Genomic DNA, 20,416 nt, shown 5'->3' on the forward strand with positions numbered 1-20,416 from the left:
CCATCAAAATGTTACGAATATGCACATAAGATTGTACATGATGTCCAAAGGTCCTTATCACTCCAACCTAACCCATCCTTGGACATTTAATCTCACTAGCGAATGTATACCAGGTTATCAATTCTATGGAAAATCCGGCAGCATTTCCCTTAAGTTCTCCAAGTACACGATGTAAGCTATTAGATAACCCGTCATATGGGCCAGAGAACATTGTAGAGAAATAACAAGCCAGGATATTCCCTAGAATCAATAACTAGGCATACATTCACCACCTAAGTGAGAATAAACGTCCAAGGACAGTCCCAACCGAGGACTATCCAAGACATACTCCTAATGAGTATGCCTTGAACGGGTATCTAGGCAAATGATTATGCAAATGATTCATTCAAAAATATATAAAGTAATTATAACACACTCATTTAAAAATATGCCAAGCAAATTAAATAACACAACCATTATAAAGTAAAGAACACTCATAATTAAATTATAATAATCATTATAAGTAAACCAAATATATCATAATCACAATTAAATTGATATAAATAATCATATATAAGCAACTAGTATTCATAATTAAATTGATATAAACAATTATTAATCATTACATTAAACATTATATAAAACAAATATTTTTTACTAAATTAACTAACATACATTATATTAAACTAAACAAAACTAACATACAATATTAAATTATAATAAATTAAACTAAACTAACATACATTATTATAATAAACTAAACCAATGTAAACTAACATATTATACCGTACATTATTATAATAAAATATCAACCTAAACTAACATATCATGTCATACATTATTATACTAAACCAAACAAAATTAACATGTCATGTCTTACATTATTATAAAAAACCAAACCAAACTAAACTAATATATCAACCATTATTATTTATTATAATAAAGTAAAGCAAACTAAACTAACATAAAATAAATACTTGAATAAACTAACATATATCTAAGTCACTAACATGCCAAGTATAAACTAAACTAACAATTTTAGAAATTATAATGTCACTAACCTCTAGATCTACACTTTTTATTGAGATTCAAAGCAAGGAAAAGATACAAATCCTACAAATAATAACAATTAAACCTTATTTAGGGTGTAAAATGTCAATTTTACATTTAAAAAAAATTAAAAATAAAGGAACACTTACCGGCGGCAACACGACGGGAGGATGAAGGTGGTGGTGGTTCTGGTCGGAGCAAGGAAGGTGGAGGAACCTGAAAAAAGGGGTGGTGGTGGTTAGGGTTTAAAAAAAATTAAAACAGAAATTAAAAAAAAATAAACTCACCGGTGGCTGGCCGGCTTTTTGGAATGCCGGCGATAGGAACGAGCGGCGGCTGCTACACCGGTGGTGGCTGTTCACACCGACCGGTGTTAGTGGTGGCGTAAAAAAAAGAAAAAAAAAAGAAAAACCAAAACAAAACTTACCGGCCGGGGAGAACAACGGGAGGGTTGGCGATGGCGGATCCAGTGGCGGCTGGCGACGCTCAACTCTGATGCCGGCGGGATCTTTCTCTCTCTTTCTCCCTTCTTTCTTTCTCTCTCTTCCCCTTTTTTTCTGTTTCTGTCGTGAAAAGCAAGGGTGGGAGGTTTTGTTTTTCAAATTTTTGCGACAAAAAGATTTTCTGTCGGAAAATGTAGTTCCGACGAAATTTTCCGTCATAAATAAATTTGCTACGGAATATTCCGTCGGAAACTACATTTTCCGACAGAAATGTATTCCGTCCCTGCGAATTTCCGTCGCAAATTAATATTTTCGACCGATTTTTACGACAAACTTAATTCCGTCGTTGAATTTAAATTTTGCGACGGAAAATGAGGTCCGTCGGAATAATTCCGTCAAAAACATGCCTTTTTCTAGTAGTGATGGGATGATGACGGCCTTGCACTCGTTCAGAGTGGGCCGGCCAAGAATAATTGCTGTTTCCCATGATGCTGTATTTGCATCTGTGTTTGAGGATCCTCATTGTCACCCAAAGCTTCCGTGTCCTCCGCGTCCACCATGTCCTCGTCATCATCATATATCAAAACTTGCCTTTTCCTCTTTCCCTTATTTCTCTTCGACGTTTCTCCTTTTTCCCTACCACCATTACCACCTGAAAAAGATGTTAGTAACATGCCATGATATTATTAACATTAAAAAAATTACAAGTATAATGAGATGTAACAAAATTAACAATAGAACGACAAACTCTTTAATTGATTTTGCAATAACAATCAAATTCAACTGACAATTACACAACTACAAGAAAATTCTCCTATTCATTTTACAATAACAAGCACATTCTCCTAGTCGTGACTTTCATCGCTACTATCACTACTGGTATCATCACTACTATCATCTAAAAACACATCGATGTCATCATCCTCGTCACTATCGCTAGAGTCGACGCTAGATTCATCATCTTCATCGCTTGAGATTATTAAGCCGCCATCATCATCTTCGTCGTCATCCTCAACTAGGTCATATTCAGGAATGTCATTCGGTGGACAAAGCGTTGCATGGACTTGTGGGGATGGTGCCTGCATAAAATCAAGGTCCACTGGAGCATCAACCACTGACCTTGCTTGTGTTTTAAACACACCCCACCATTGAACTCGATCCCGTTTTAGGCTAGGGTAGGATGTGTAGTACACTTGGCTCACTTGATAAGACAATACGAAGGGATCATACTTGGGGTATTTCTTAGTATGATTCACTTCGACAAGCTTGTATTGTTCATGTATGTTCATACCCCTACCACAATCCATCCAACTACACTTAAACAAAATAGTCTTATACTCTTTTTTTGGACCAGTGTAGACAAGTTCAATTATATCATCTAGAATTCCGAAGTACTCTCCACCATCCTCACTAGACACACACACACACCATAATTCATCGTAGACTTGTGTTTACCATGGGAATGTGTATGGAAATTAAATCCATCAACAAAAATCTGCCTCCAAGTTCGAACACGCTTGAAAGGACGCATGCACAATGCTTGCAGGACATCCGAATTTGGTTTCTCTTCAACCACCTATTTACGTCACAATTCAAGAATTAATTAAAGTGAATTGCAAGATCTAAAAAACATATTTAAAGAACTAGAACATTTCTATCACCTTATGGTGAAACCAATCAGAGAATTCAACGTCACATTTCTCTATAACTTCTTCTCTACGCAAAAAAGGTCGGGTACTATGAACGTAGTCCTCAAACTTCCTATTAGGTCAATGACACAAGAGAAATTAGTAATTCAACCATTTTAATTCTTCAGAACTATGAATAAAATTCAGTCCTTAACATGTATACCTTTCTTATTCACCAAGAATGCCACAGTTTCGTAAAACGAACAAATGAGCACACTCGAGTCCTTTTCATCTAAATACCGAGTTTTACCCTCAGTTGAGACACGACAACTATCCACCGAGAACAACTCTGGTAAGTCAGCGTTGTCCCCTGTGGATTCCACGTCTACATTCACATTTCGACCGAGATCCCGAGTTTTTGTGTCAACTGACGCCTGAAAGTAATTTGAGCAGAAGTTTGCTATATCTTCGGTGAGATAAGCATTGCATATAGAACCTTCAACTCGAGCCTTGTTCCTAATTTTACGTTTCAAGTGATTAAGGAACCTGCAATTAAATTAGTATAAATAATTGTGTAAATAGGTCATGACTATGAAGGGTTTGTATGAAAGAGAAAGTGAAAGGGACTTTGATTTACCTTTCGAAGGGATACATCCATCTATATTGAACAGGACCACATAATTTGCCTTCATATGGCAAATGAATAGGTAAATTCTCCATGGAGTTGAAGAATGCATGAGGGAACACCTTCTCAAGCTTGCAAAGGATTTCAGCTATGTTTTTCTCTAATCGCTCCATGTCACTAACGGTGATTGTGTAATAACACAAATCACGGAAGAATTGACTGATCTCTGTAACCGCATTCCAAATATGGGTAGAGAGAAATTCCCTCAAAGAAGTAGGAAACAACCTCTCCATGAACACGTGACAGTTGTGGCTTTTCATACCATGAAGCTTAAAGGCTTGTAAATCTACGCATCTGCTCAAATTGGAGGCATATCCATCAGGAAAACGCAACTGTTTAACCCAGTCACACAACACTTTTCTTTGAGTCTTGTCAAGAGCGAATGGGGCTTTTGGCATGAACTCTTTTCCTCTATCGTCCTCCTGCAGATGAAGTTGTGGCCGTTTATAATATTTGGCAATGTCATTTCGAGCCGATGGTGTGTCACATGTATGCTTTTTCACATCGATTATGGTGTGGATTAACTGATCAAAGAATTTCTTTTCAATGTGCATGACATCCAAGTTGTGACGGATAGGCAGATGCTTCCAATAAGGAAGCTCCCACAACGAGGTTTGCTTGAACCACCCTTTTTTTGCTTTTTTGAGGTGTTTCAATGCCTCCGACCCATCAGTTGCCTTTGGAAGGTGTCTCACACATTCCTACAATTCCTCACCTGACATGTTGTGTGGCGGTGAACCTTTTTCGACTTTGTTTTTACAAAATGCAGTTTTACTACTTTGAAAAAGGTGATCTGTTGGAAAGAATTGGCGATTGCAATCAAACCAAGAAACATTGCCACCGTGTTCAAGCCAAAATGCTTTGCTTTTATCCATACAATAAGGACAAGCCTTCTTACCCGCTATGGTCCAACTAGACAACATACTGTAAGCCGGGAAGTCACTAACGGTCCAAAGGATGGCTGCTCGAAGATTGAAATTTTGTTTCCTCGAAATGTCATAAGTATTTGCGCCTACTTCCCATAATTATTTCAACTCTTCTACCAACGGTTGCATATACACATCCAAATTGCCCTTAAGGTTCTTAGGACCAGGAACGAGCAACGAAAGGAACATGAATTATCTTTTCATACACATTGAGGGAGGCAAGTTATAAAGGGTCAAAATGGCAGGCCAATAGGAATATTGTCCCCCAAACTTACCATGAGGAGCAAAACCATCTGTACACAAGCCAAGTCAAACATTACGAGGCTCATTGGAAAATTCTGGAAAGCAATTGTCGAGGTGTTTCCAAGCTTCACTATCACTAGGGTGCGCCATTGTGCCTTGAGCTCGAGGATTTTTCGAATGCCATGTCATTTCCTCCGATATGTTCTTGGTTGCATAGAGCCTTTGCAATCTCGGTGTGATCGGAAAATAAATTAAAACATTCAAAGGCACTAAGCTACCTTTAAAAGTCTTCTTGTATCAGTCGCTACCACATACCCTACATGTAGATAGCTGAACATCGTCCTTCCAAAACAACATACATCCTTTCTGGCATGCATGAATCTTTTCATGAGGCAACTCCAACCCCTTCACAATCTTCTTCACCTCATAGAATGTGTCGGCCATATGGTTGTTGTTAGGAATCGCCTCATTGACCAAAGAAGCAAACCCATCAACACATCTATGGGGCAAATTATACTCGCACTTAAGACTAGTAATTCGGGCAGCCATCTCTAACACAGACAATGAACTCCCTTCGTATAAAGGTTGTTCGGAAGCCTTTAACAAATCCAGGAAATGCTTAGCTTGTGCATTAGGATCCTCCTCTGCCTCTTCTGAATGCCCTTGATCTTCATTATGACCAAAAGCATTGAAAACCATTTCACGATATTCATTAAACGGTCCTTCTAGAACTCCCGGAAACCCTTCCCCATGACACAACCACTCATAGTAATTAGGTACAAAACCCTTGCGGTAAAAATGAATTTTAACCGTTTCCGCATCCCAAAGCCGTTTGTTCTTACATTTAAAACATGGACACATAACTTCATTCGGGTTACTGATCTCGGGATGATCTTCCACGTATTTAAGGAATTCATCTACCCCTTTCACAAATTCTGGATTAATAGAATGCCCAACCTTCCTTTCATACATCCAGCTACGTTCTGTTCGTTTCATGATTACAACTTCTACACAACTCACGAATATGTATAATCACATTAGTCACAATGCGTATTGAATATTCATTGTCCATCAAAATGTTACGAATATGCACATAAGATTGTACATGATGTCCAAAGGTCCTTATCACTCCAACCTAACCCATCCTTGGACATTTAATCTCACTAGCGAATGTATACCAGGTTATCAATTCTATGGAAAATCCGGCAGCATTTCCCTTAAGTTCTCCAAGTACACGATGTAAGCTATTAGATAACCCGTCATATGGGCCAGAGAACATTGTAGAGAAATAACAAGCCAGGATATTCCCTAGAATCAATAACTAGGCATACATTCACCACCTAAGTGAGAATAAACGTCCAAGGACAGTCCCAACCGAGGACTATCCAAGACATACTCCTAATGAGTATGCCTTGAACGGGTATCTAGGCAAATGATTATGCAAATGATTCATTCAAAAATATATAAAGTAATTATAACACACTCATTTAAAAATATGCCAAGCAAATTAAATAACACAACCATTATAAAGTAAAGAACACTCATAATTAAATTATAATAATCATTATAAGTAAACCAAATATATCATAATCACAATTAAATTGATATAAATAATCATATATAAGCAACTAGTATTCATAATTAAATTGATATAAACAATTATTAATCATTACATTAAACATTATATAAAACAAATATTTTTTACTAAATTAACTAACATACATTATATTAAACTAAACAAAACTAACATACAATATTAAATTATAATAAATTAAACTAAACTAACATACATTATTATAATAAACTAAACCAATGTAAACTAACATATTATACCGTACATTATTATAATAAAATATCAACCTAAACTAACATATCATGTCATACATTATTATACTAAACCAAACAAAATTAACATGTCATGTCTTACATTATTATAAAAAACCAAACCAAACTAAACTAATATATCAACCATTATTATTTATTATAATAAAGTAAAGCAAACTAAACTAACATAAAATAAATACTTGAATAAACTAACATATATCTAAGTCACTAACATGCCAAGTATAAACTAAACTAACAATTTTAGAAATTATAATGTCACTAACCTCTAGATCTACACTTTTTATTGAGATTCAAAGCAAGGAAAAGATACAAATCCTACAAATAATAACAATTAAACCTTATTTAGGGTGTAAAATGTCAATTTTACATTTAAAAAAAATTAAAAATAAAGGAACACTTACCGGCGGCAACACGACGGGAGGATGAAGGTGGTGGTGGTTCTGGTCGGAGCAAGGAAGGTGGAGGAACCTGAAAAAAGGGGTGGTGGTGGTTAGGGTTTAAAAAAAATTAAAACAGAAATTAAAAAAAAATAAACTCACCGGTGGCTGGCCGGCTTTTTGGAATGCCGGCGATAGGAACGAGCGGCGGCTGCTACACCGGTGGTGGCTGTTCACACCGACCGGTGTTAGTGGTGGCGTAAAAAAAAGAAAAAAAAAAGAAAAACCAAAACAAAACTTACCGGCCGGGGAGAACAACGGGAGGGTTGGCGATGGCGGATCCAGTGGCGGCTGGCGACGCTCAACTCTGATGCCGGCGGGATCTTTCTCTCTCTTTCTCCCTTCTTTCTTTCTCTCTCTTCCCCTTTTTTTCTGTTTCTGTCGTGAAAAGCAAGGGTGGGAGGTTTTGTTTTTCAAATTTTTGCGACAAAAAGATTTTCTGTCGGAAAATGTAGTTCCGACGAAATTTTCCGTCATAAATAAATTTGCTACGGAATATTCCGTCGGAAACTACATTTTCCGACAGAAATGTATTCCGTCCCTGCGAATTTCCGTCGCAAATTAATATTTTCGACCGATTTTTACGACAAACTTAATTCCGTCGTTGAATTTAAATTTTGCGACGGAAAATGAGGTCCGTCGGAATAATTCCGTCAAAAACATGCCTTTTTCTAGTAGTGATGGGATGATGACGGCCTTGCACTCGTTCAGAGTGGGCCGGCCAAGAATAATGTTGTAGGCGGTCAGCTCTTTAACCACCAGGAACCGGACGATCATATGTCGCCCTTTTCCCTTCTAACCCAACCGGATGGGTAGATCAATTTGTCCAATTGGGTGCACAACCCCTCCACTAAATCCAACTAATGGATGAGAGACGTCGCGCAAATTGTCCAGCTTGTAGCTAAGCTTGGACAGACACTTGTAGCTGATAAGATCAGAGGAGCTACCCGTGTCTATAAGGATCTGACCAACCGGCTGCTATTGTGTAAATTGGATCCTTGTCGGTGTCCGAACTACTAGTAGGTTGGGGAGTCTTTTTAGACGACTGCCCCTTGTTCGTCTTCGAGGTGGCCTTAGACCTGAGGATGTATGACTTCAACTCCCCTTGGTCAGCCAGACGGTCCAACAACCGCTGAAGGCTGAAGCAATCCTTGGTGTCATGGCCGATGTCCTCATGGAACTTACAGTATTTACTCTTGTTCTGATTTTTGGTGGAACCTTTCATGGTCGCAGGCTACTCAATGGTAACCCGGTCCCGTATCTCCATGAGGATGGAGTAACAATCTTTATTGAATTCGTACCTTGGGGAGTACGGCTTGAATTCCTTCTTTTTCTTCTGGGACGGTTGATCAGAGTCTTCAACCGCCCAGACCTCTTTCCTCTGTTTGCTCTGATCATCCTTGGGAGCCGGCTGAGCAGACCGATTCTCCTTCTGCTTGTCAGACTTCTTGGAGTCTGACTGATTGCTGGACTTGCAGAGGTCGGTTGCTTGAATAAAGCTCTTCGCCTCTATCAACGCCTCTTGAAGGGTGAAAACCCTCTTTCTGACAAGGTCAAACTTAAAGGTTGACCCGTCCTTCAGACCCTTAAAGAAGTCTGTATAGGCAACTTCGTCAAACAGTCCTTGAATCTGGATTTTCATCAGATTGAACTGCCTAACGTAGGAGCGGAGCCGTTCCCTCTCACCCTATCGAATGGTGCTCAGGTCGAGACTTGTTTTCTTGGCAGGGATGTTCATCGAGAAGTTTGAAGCAAACAAGAAGGCAAGCTTCTTGAAGCTATCTATGCATCCGGCTGGCAGATTGCCAAACCATTGTTGGGCTATGCCCTTCAAAGTACCCGGGAAACATCTGCACCACATTACATCCTCCAACCCCTGCATATGCATGAGGTTGGAGTATGCCATGAGGTGGTCCTCAGGGTTGGAGGTACCATCATAAGCACCAACCAACACATTCTTAACCTTGGCCGGCTGAGCCGCCTCGGTTATCTCCTTGGTGAACGCAGAATTTTGTTCACCAAGTTTGAGTAAGCGGAGCTGCCAGTCCAAAGGTTGGACATTGTATGCCGCTTGTCTGTCAAAGAGGGTCGGCTGCATGAAATGAGGAGAATACTGGCCATACCCCATAAGGGGTATGTACGGGGCATTCCCATTCATGTGAGGGCCTGAATGGACAGTAGTTCCGCCTGTATGGCTCTCAAGTAAGGATTGAGTATTCCTCACGGATGTATTTTTGAAGTTGTCCAGAAAGCTCGAAGTAGAGGCTGACTCAAACAGCTGCTGATTCCGATTTCGCTCAATGACGTGTCGAGCATCGGTGTAAGTCTTTTAGCTGCCATCCGGCTGCACAGCACGGATGACTTTCCTCGTGCCCGTCTGGGGTAGAAGGATCTTTGTCTAGTCAATGGCAAGCATAGTCTTCTCCTTGGGATGTGGAGTAGGCTGCCTGTCCCTGACTGACTTCTTCTTCGCAGTTCGAGGAGACTTTTTGGCCGGCTGACCCTTGCTAGAGCCAGCCTTTTCTTTTCGATCAGGTCCTTGATCTCACCCTTGAAACTTGTCATGAATTTCATGAGCTCGTCTCTGGTGACTGGAGCCTGACCTCTTGCCGACTGGGTTTTCCCTTCCAGCTGACCAGGGGACCTGCTGGTACCCGCCTGGCTATTACCTCGTTCCAAAGTATCTCTGGGACGGATGCGCCTAGAAATGAATGAGCCATCTTTGGCCATATATGTTTCGACCTGAGGATCATCATCCTCCTGGTCTGTAAAGACCTCCGCCTGAGGATCCTTGGGGTCAGGAGGCGGTACAGACTCGTGAACCATCTTTGAGGTACTCTCCCCATAGACGGCGCCAAATGTTTTGGGTGTTTTTGTCCCTTGGGAGAGTTACAGCTTGAAGACTGATCCTACTACGCATGTACCTGCAAAATAACGGAGACTCCGGGTGGCTGGAGCTCCACCTCCGACGATCTAGTTAGAACGTGCTGGAGAGTGTAAAAGTGCGGAAAAGTAAAGTGGGATCTTCTCGGATTCCGAGATCGGGCTCTTTTTCTCTGATATGAGAGAATGTCAGGAATATCGTGATAAATGTGTATCTCCCCCATAAATGGGGGGGAATCTCCGTATTTATAGGGTCCTTTGGGAAAGCGCCCCTCCTTAGGTCATTCTGACCTAATTCTGGGGGTTGCTCCGTAATACAGCCTTTTTGGGATTTGGGCCAGAATGGCGGCCTTTTCTCCCATTTATCTAGCTGACACGTGTCGACCTCTGATAGGGACACGTGTCCTGGGTAACTTTACCCAAAACAACTATTATTATAAAAAAAAAAAATAAAAAAATCATCTAGCCTTATTAAACGGGGATGCCCAGTTAATCTCTTTGATTGTTGTAGTTTGTCAATCTATTTCGCCAACTCAGCAATTTGAGTTAGACCCTGATGAGTCAGCAGCACACATGGACACGCAGTGTAAACGTTGTTACCGACACCAATCATTAAAGCTACCACCAACAACAACCATTGAAGCTACCACCGACACTCACCATCTTCATCATGTCCACTGACACCACTATCTTCCTCCATTAAACCATCCACAAACACCACCACCTCCAACGGCTTCGCCGCCAAATCAAACGAAAACCCTAGGAATAAAAGGTGAAATTAAGGGCTTGGCTAACCCCAAAGGGTAGAGGTGACCAAGAACATGGTATTGGTGAACGTTGGGTGGAGATCTGGTGGAGAGAGAAAGGTGGAGGTAATGGTTATATGCAGTTGCCATTGATGAATGAAGGTAGGAAGCTTGAGGAGAGAGGATGAAGAAGGTAAAGTGAGTTAATGGAAGGAAATGTGTTAACTCCGTATAATGATGTGTAGTGTAGAGTCACCCAAATCATGGCAATTTTTACACGTAATACCGCGTAATTTACCATGTTATCCTCACATTAAGTGAGAGAAATACCTATTATACCCCTAGATTGACAAATTAAAACAATCAAAGAGATTAACAGGAAATTGCTATTATTAAACATATACATACGTCAAATACAACTCTATTGATAAAAAAAGGAAAAAAAAAAATATATTACACATTCTATATTTCCAGTTCAATTTCACGAAATTGGGGGTGCCCGCATTCAGGGGCGGCGCTGGCACGGTGCACGTTGGGCGACCGCACAGGGCCCCGTAATTAAGGGGGCCCCAAAATTATATATAGGTTTATTCTGAGTAAGATGAGTAAGCATAATTTCCTTGGTTCACTGGTAAGGAGGTACGTATATGGAATAGAGGGTCAGGGTTTCGAATCTTGTAACTGCCAAAATTTTTGAATAAAGGTCATAATTGACGCCAGCTGTATCCCATGTCTTGCTAGCTGTAAAATTCTAAACGTTAACTTTTAATTTATTTTTTTTTTTTTTTTTGGAGGAAAACATTAACATTTTTTTTTATTTTAATATTTTTGTTAACTTTCACATATTACAATATAGAAAATTCCGGAGAATATTTTTTTATTCACTACTTTTTACCTTTTTTACATTTTACTCTCTTTCTAACTCTATTTTGTATATTTGCTTTTCTTTCCTCTCTTTTTTAGATCTACTTTCTCTCTCATTCAAGGTTTTTCATTTTTTTCACATAAACTTTGCTGAAGCCTTAAGTGAATCTCAGCAATTATTCAACAAGTTTGTAGGTAAATATTGTTTTTTTCTTTTTATTATATATTTAAATAATTATATGTGTAATTAACTAATTTTAATTGATGGAGTATTTTTTTTTTTTTTTGTTAAAACAGGTTGTCGAAAAAAGCATAATTAATTTGCAGAATTATTGGGATATATGGCAAATTTGCAATCTTCCAACTCCTGGTGTTTTCTTATTTCTCTATATTTATTTTTAAAATTTTAATTATCTTTGTATCTGTTTATTATTCATTATGTTTCGCAAATACCAATCTGGGCATAATAAACGGAAAAAAAAAAAAAGAATAGAGCAATTTTTTAAATCTCAAAAAGGTGCTTTAGAAAAGTTCTTGTTAAAGGAACCTAAAGAAAGTGAAAATTCTGTTAATCCTGATGAAGAATTATATGATGGTAATGTTGATTGTGAGAATGTTGAACAAGAAATTAAGAATGATGATAATGATGTTAACAGGGAGGATGATAATGATGATGTTAACAGGGATAATGATAATGATAGTAATGGTGAACATTGCGATAATTCTGATAAAATTAATCACAATGTTGAACATGATCGATCTTTCTTTATTGATATTTATGATCCTAGAAATTGGGATTCTCTTGATGTGCATATGATTGATGAATTAGCAGTAAATGGTCCCAAAAGAGACTTGAGTATTGTCAAAGGCCCTAAAGATAGTGTTTCTCGTAGATTCTCTTCTTCTTTTTATACAAGATATATGCCTAATGGTGAAACTTGTGATAGAGAATGGCTTGTTTATTCAAAAGAGCTCGATAGAGTATTTTGTTTTTGCTGTAAAATTTTTAAAAAAGGCCCTGGTAAAAGTAGTTTAGTAAGTGAAGGCTTCAATAATTGGTCACATCTTAGCTCTAGACTTAAAGAACATGAAACAAGTGTTGATCGTGTATTGAATATGGCAACTTGGTGTGAATTACGTCATAGATTGCAAGTAAATGAAACAATTGACAAAGTTGCCCAAGATCAACTAAGGAAAGAAAAGCAATATTGGAAAAATGTTATTATAAGAATCATTGCAATTGTGAAGTACCTAGCTAAACATAACCTTGCGTTTCGTGGAAAAAAAGATAGGTTATTTGAAAATAGTAATGGCAACTTTTTAGGTTTGGTTGAGATGTTGGCCGAGTTTGATCCGGTAATGAAAGAGCATGTTGAGCATATTAATAGTGGCAAGATTCATCATCATTACTTGACTCATGATATTCAAAATGAATTGATTCTCTTACTTTCTTCTAGAATTAGATCCAATATTATTATGAAAATCAAACAAGCCAAGTATTTTTCTGTGATGTTAGATTGCACACCCGACGCTAGTCATCAAGAACAAATGTCTTTAATATTAAGGTGTGTTGATCGTTATTCTAATGAAATATATGAGTTTTTTACTAAATTTTTACAAGTTGATGATTCAAGTGGCCAAGGACTTTTTCAAGTGTTAGAAATGTTTTGCATTCTTATGATCTTGATATTGATAATGTTAGAGGCCAAGGATATGATAATGGGTCTAATATGAAAGGTAAGAATCAAGGTGTGCAAAAAAGACTTCTGGATTTGAATCCTAGAGCCTTTTATACTCCATGTGGATGTCATAGTCTAAATTTAGTTTTGTGTGATATTGCAAACACTTCAATGAAAGAAAGAGACTTTTTTGGCATAGTGCAACGTATTTATACTATATTTGCTAATTCTACAAAGAGGTGGCATATTCTAAGACAAAATGTTCAAGGCTTAATTGTTTAATCGTTGTCGGCTACACGGTAGGAAAGTCGTGTTGAAAGTATTAAGGCAATAAGATTTCAAATTGTTAAATTATAGGCAGCCTTACTTCAAGTAGCCTGTGTAGACAATGATTCTAAGATACAAAGTAAAGCAAAATCCTTAGCAAAAAATGAGCTTGGTAGTTTTGAATTTTTGCTTGCTTCAATTATTTGGTATGAAATCTTATATGCTGTAAACTTGGTTAGCAAACAATTGCAAGCTAAAGACATGCTTATTGATGTTGCTATTACTGAGATAAAAGGGCTGATTTCTTTTTTTCATAAATATCGTGAAAATGGTTTTTCAAGTGCTATGGAAACTGCAAAAGAAATAGCCACAAAAATAGGAATTGATCATGTGTTTCCTCAAACGCGTGTGGTACATAGAAAAAAGCATTTTGATGAGATTGATGATGATGATGAAACATCTTTATCACCGGAGGAAACATTTAGAACACAATACTTTATACACATTGTTGATCAGGCTATCGCATCACTAGATAAGAGATTTGAACAATATGAATCGTATGAAAAAGTGTTTGGTTTTTTGTTCAATTCTGATAAGCTACTTGCTATGGATGATGCTAGACTTCAATCTTCTTGTAGCCATTTTGAAAATGCTCTTAAGAATGGGGAACATTCTGATATTAATGGTCAGGAACTTTTTATTGAGCTAAAGTTATTCAGGGAGCTTTTACCTAAGGGGAAAATGGTTGCAATGGATTTATTGAAGTTTTTAAAACGCTTTAATTGCTTCCCTAATACAATAATTGCATATAGAGTATTGTTGACTATTCCTACAACTGTTGCTTCTGCAGAACGAAGCTTTCAAAGCTGAAATTGCTGAAGTCGTATCTAAGGACAACTATGTCACAATAAAGGCTAAATGGTCTTGCTTTGATGGCAATTGAAAGTGATCTATTGGAAGAAGTTGATGTTGAAAGTGTTGTTGATGATTTTGTCTTAAAACATGCTAATAGAGTTGCACTTTTCAAGTGACTGCTACTCTTTTTCTTTTTGTATTTGGAGTGTAATGTGATGAGTCCTGATGACTTATTATTACTTATAATAATATTAGTATTTTGTAATTGAAATATTGCTTTTTATTTTGTATTTAGAGTGTAAAGTGATGACTTATTATTATTTATAATATTAGTATTTTGTAATTGATATTTTACATAGGGCCCCATTTTAAGATATTGCACGGGGCCCCGAATTTCCTTGCCCCGCCCCTGCCCGCATTACGGGTGCTCCTACAACTAGTAATATCAAATTTGGAATAGAAGTGTAAAAATATCTAAGCAGGAATTGATGAACGATTGTGGATGTGAAAAAGATTTAACTAGATAAATCATACCCCTACCTATTCAATCACCTCTTCATTTTCAAAAATTATGTTTTTTTTTTAAAAAAATTTCATTTTTATGTGAGGTTTTCATTAAATGTAGTTAGTATAATTGCATCCTGTTTTTTCAAAAGTTTGAGATTACTCTTAAGAAAATTGTACTAATATTTATATCATAAAAACATTTGTTTACATAATTATTCCTCGTTAATGTTACCCATAATTAAAGTTGTGATACACTTCTATAGACACCCAAACGTGTCTCCCCAAAACCAAACCCAGTGATGAATACCTTTCATGTCATTTGATTATCGAACGAAGTAAAAGTGTGAAAGGTCTAGTGATGTGGATGTTTTTATTAAAATATCTCTCTTTCTGTTTTCGTAAATATTCCTTTTCGTAACCTATTTATGAAAAACGTCCAATCCATTTTATTTTGGTCCACGATAAGGGTCCAATAATGGTGTAGTTAGATTGGGCTTGAAAAGACCTTTCCAACGATATATTATAAGCCCAATTCCGATGAATAATGAGGAAGTTATGGCCAAACTACTAAACTGGGCCCAAACTGGATTTTCCCTACGACCCAATGATCATGTGGAGGGTCCAAAGGTTTAATCTCTTTCCTAAACTAATTAGGATTTATTATAAGCTTTTATGATTTTCTAAAAGATCTTATATATCCTTTTTGAAAAGATAAAATTAAAGAATTTGAAATTGAATAAAAACTTTCCTTTTTTAAAACTTCTGTTTTTTAGAGTCCTTGTTCTGCGCGAAATGAAATTTGTTCAGATATTATTTTTGTGCCTCATAATCTTTATCCAAATATTATATGGTTGGATAGGTATTGAAATTATCTTTCCAATGATAATATTATAATATTAATTTCGAGATATAACGAAAAAGATATTAAAGAAATACGAAACTCTATCCAAAATTGACACTCTTCCACTATTTCGGCCATATCTTTTAATCTACAAAATATTTTAATCTGATTCTAATTGGATTGGAAATTAGACTTCAAGAGCTTTCTAACGACATATTATATGACTTATTTGGACATTCGGATCAAAAGATATGATAAAAACAATATCCGCAAAAAAATTGTCCTAGCGCCAAACGACATGTCTGTCGCCTGGTGCTACTACCTGTCGCCTGGCGCTGCTCCTGTCGTCTGGCGCTAACTTCTGTCGTTGACGACAGGAGGTCTTTTATTCCGAATGGGACTCGAACTCTTTTCTATCGTATTTCGGACTATTTTTTCTATAAATAGGGGTCGTATCTCCCCGTTTTCAATCATCAACAATTATCAACAATCATCTAATTCTATTCTTTCTCTCTCTAAAAGCTAGAAGCTTATTCTCTCTTTATTCTTTTTCTAAACCTTCCCCTCTTACAAAATTCCACATACATTAGTTCTAAACACACCTAGCCAAGTTTTGAAGTTGCCTTCACCCTAGACGTGAAAGGTTGATAATTTCTGAGGGTTTGGTACCAAATCCCTATTTCAATTATTTATTTTGATTGTTTGATTTAATATTTTCCTTGAAATTACTAACGTGTGTATTTTGTTATTAGAAAGAGGTACGAGGCATCCAAGTAAGTAATTTAATTGTTATTCTTTTGATATAAAAATCATGTTTTGATTATTTTTATTCCTAGTATCATGTTTAGGATGTTTTATTGCTTCCTAGTATCATGTTTAGGGTAATAATTAAGATTTCTAATATCATGTATGTTTATGATGCTTCTTATTTCTTTCCTGATATCATGCTAGTATCATATTAGGGCTAAAGCTTCGATTTTTAATGCTTAGTGACATGCTAGGGTTTGTTATTAATCTTGTTAGTATCATGCCTAGGATCTTGCTATAATTATTAAGCTTTGATTATGATGATGATTATTATGTTGCTTGACATATTTTTATTGTTATTGCTTGATCACGTCTTTTATGCATGTTTAAAGGGAATTTTTACCTGTAATCACACTTAATAAGATAATTAATAATCTTGTTTAGGCTAATATTATTATGATTCAAGTGATCGCCAATAATAGTTTTATTTGTGCATTAATATTCAACCAACATAGATTACACAGGTTTAGGGTAAACCTAATGATTGTATGTTAGTCAGAAAGCGCACATGAATATGAGAAGAATAAAGTAGAGGCCTATTATTAGGGCATGTTTAATCTCTTTTAGGTTGGATTTTTACCTTCATCCCCGAACTTTCAATCATGGTTCCAGACCTATTGGAGTTAATGATCTCATGGATCGTTAAGGGGTGTAACCTTCACCCTGTGAACGGTTTACAAGTTCCTAAAACTTGTTGGCGACTCTTTTACTCTAGCTTCCTTCCCTTTGGACGCCACCATGCTTAAGTGTATGATCATAGTGGGGCTCAAGTGTGGGATGCTTGAAATATTCCCTACAGTTTTTTGGCGACTCCACTGGGGAGGATTTCTATTTTAATTCCTAAAATTTATTTTGGCAATAATTTAGAATGAGTGGATGAGACTCGAAAAGTTCTAAGTATTTCATGTGCGTAATTTTGATTAACATTATTGGCATAAGCATAAAAAAGTTCGCATTGGAAAGACCATCCGTAATGCGTCAAAAATATAGGATTTTTACACGTAAGAAATTAGGGAAATATCTTTCACAACTAAAGTCGAAATAACGCTACGAAAAAAACTGGAAAATTCTAGAACAGAAAGCTGCCGAGGCATGTAGGAATTAGCGCTGAGAAAATAGAGTTAGCGCCAAGCAATGGCTCTGTCGCCTAGCGACAGTACTTGTCGTCTGGCGACGGAGGCATCGTCTGGCGACAGACGCTATTTTCTTGCGCCGAATTCTTCCAATGCTGAGCCAGAAATCTACCTTCTTGTTTCGACTACTTTTCTAGTACTGTTTGCTCGGTTTTACTTCCTGATTGAGTTTTTCCCTTTTTTTCTGAAACCCATATGTGTCTACATATGGCCATAACCCTCTGGGAATTCACGCTCCATCTACCCAATCGAACGCTCCTGGCAACGACGGTTACATTCGAGTTTGTGAATTCACCAAACCATGACCATGTCTTAGGTTCATGCATGAGTCATCCTTTTCGTCATTTGAGTTGGGGGTCCATTCTATCCCAAATTCTTCCACATCTCTCTGTCTACATCACTTTTCCACTCTCCACATGCTTTCTCCATACATATCATTTTCCTCATTCTTTCATGATCTCTTCCCATCAATGCATGTTGAATCGATTCTGAGTCATGTGATTGACAAGAAAAAAAGTAATGATGAGACAAAACGCGAGGCAAGCTTCTCACCACGATTTCATGCCTTCTTCTTCTTTTTTTCAAACCCATCCCTATTAATTCTAGCATAGGCACCTTTTATTTTCCCTTAGATTTATTTTGTAGGATCTTTCTTTTCCTTTTAATAAAATGAGCATTTATTTCCTTACATATGATCATTGCATTGCATTCATAAAAAAAAAATAAAAAATAAAAAAATCCATGTCGAACTAAGCACAAGGTATACTTATGATTAGAGGCACCCCTTGTAGCCATATCATATCATCTTCACCCTTTAAATATACAATCTTTTCTTGATAAACTACTTTGAGCCTCGTCTAACGATAGACCTTTCTTTCTTCGACCCATATCTATCTAACCTTGGGATGGGATGGTGTGCAATTTATGCAATTTTCAAAGAATAAAAGCTTGAGTAATTTCAAAAAATTAAAATAAGCAAATATGATAAAAGTGTACAAAAGGACAACCGTTCCAATGTCTTCGATATGAATATATCTTTGATAAGAACACGTCTCAGATTGCGTCTCTTATCGAGTGCTAGGTACCGTGTCTGAGAAACATGAATGCCAAGTGAGTGATAGACCGCATGATCGGGATTGCCCACACTTATCCAAATAAAAAATGATAAAGAGAAAAAAAAAAAAGAGCAGAAAATATAAAAGAAAAGAGTTCAAAAGTGAGGAAACCTCAAGCATACAAATACAAAGATTCAAAAGCAAGGTTGCACACCTTGGGGGATAATCTAGGGTCTTGAGCCTTTATCCCTTTCTTCTTCCAACTTTAGCCTAACCACGTTACAACCCTTAAAAGAATTCTTTGAGGTCTACACATACTTGTGCGAGGTTCGGCTAGAGCTACATTCGGCCTGATTCCTAATGGATACGTAGGCAACCTCACATTGGGGTGCGGCCGTAATAAAAATGCATTCATATTTACGTTCATAATTGATCATATCAAGGGATCTCCTATGCTCATCCCTATCCATTTAGAAGCTAGACTTGGGGGCTTGATCCTTACATCATTAGCTTACCTAGCCTAAGAGTCACCATCATTTGACTCTTCTTGAAATAATATATTTCCATACATTTAGCCTTTGCGGCCTAACTTTAGTATCACTTTCACACACATCACAGATACATGACCAAATAATCCTACCTTTAGGAACCCTTTGTCATGAAATCTTAACACAACGTTGAAGCATGCATGCCTTGTCATATCGAAATCACTCATCGGTGTAATCATCATTGCATCACAACGTATGAAGTGCTTAGCCTCCGTGCCTAAGTTACCCAAATACTTTCATCATCACGTCAACAATTCAAATAGCCTAGGATGAATTAATCCTTTCACTATGAGATACAACGTGGACGCATACATTTGACTAAGCTCATTCAACATACCATCCAACACTTCACTTCTTCCTTTTTGTGTCTTTCTTTTTCGAGAGAAAGTCGGTACCCTCCAAAAAAATGACGAAATTTTTTTTCTTTTTTGCATTTTTCGAGTCACACAATCACATTATAATGCACACACGAGTTATGTACGTTGAGTCATGTCACCTCGAATTGAGTCTAACACATGTGTCAAAACACATTAAATCACACAAGAGTCACACACGTGTCAACCTCAAGTCAGTCAATCACCTTAGGTCAACCCTAAGAAAAACACCAGCAAAGTCTTTTGCAATCTTTTGATTTTTACAAGATACAACCATTCAGCAAAGCTCCTGTTCGCAGCCAACCGGACGATCTCAACAAACATTCAAGTATCAAAGCTCTTTTGTTCAGAGACGCGTGGACATTCCTATCAAGCTCTTTTTCACAGAGACGCGTGGTCATCCTATTAAAGCTCTTTGTTCAGAGACGCATGGACATTTCTTTTCAAGCTCTTTTGCTCAGAGACGCGTGGGCATCCTATTAAAACTCTTTGTTCAGAGATGCGTGGACATTTCTTTTCAAGCTCTTTTGCTCAGAGACACGTGGGCATCCTATTAAAGCTCTTTGTTCAAAGACGCGTGGACATTTCTTTTCAAGCTCTTTTACTCAGAGACGCGTGGGC

At 37.2% G+C, this 20,416-nt stretch overlaps 1 protein-coding gene across 1 annotated transcript; it reads left to right on the forward strand.

Annotated features, from left to right (window-relative positions):
• Positions 1 to 12,167: 12,167 nt before the first annotated feature.
• On the forward strand, positions 12,168 to 14,618 carry LOC145580934 (uncharacterized). The gene is made up of 4 exons (XM_081638014.1): positions 12,168 to 13,294; positions 13,432 to 13,669; positions 13,766 to 14,419; positions 14,526 to 14,618. The coding sequence occupies exons 1-4, from the start codon at positions 12,168 to 12,170 to the stop codon at positions 14,616 to 14,618; spliced, it is 2,112 nt and encodes a 703-aa protein (XP_081494140.1).
• The last annotated feature ends 5,798 nt before the right edge of the window (positions 14,619 to 20,416 follow it).

This window comes from Chenopodium album, chromosome 15, assembly GCF_948465745.1.
Source record: "Chenopodium album chromosome 15, dcCheAlbu1.1, whole genome shotgun sequence".
In the NCBI taxonomy this organism is placed as follows: domain Eukaryota; kingdom Viridiplantae; phylum Streptophyta; class Magnoliopsida; order Caryophyllales; family Amaranthaceae; genus Chenopodium; species Chenopodium album.

What these genes read in the sequence shown, in the direction of transcription:
- LOC145580934 (XM_081638014.1), top strand. Translation starts at nt 12,168, where the DNA reads ATGTTTCGCAAATACCAATCTGGGCATAATAAACGGAAAAAAAAAAAA. An exon ending in CAAATGTCTTTAATATTAAG is followed by an intron (nt 13,295 to 13,431) that starts GTGTGTTGATCG and finishes TGATAATGTTAG; the next exon opens with AGGCCAAGGATATGATAATG. An exon ending in GGCATATTCTAAGACAAAAT is followed by an intron (nt 13,670 to 13,765) that starts GTTCAAGGCTTA and finishes GTTAAATTATAG; the next exon opens with GCAGCCTTACTTCAAGTAGC.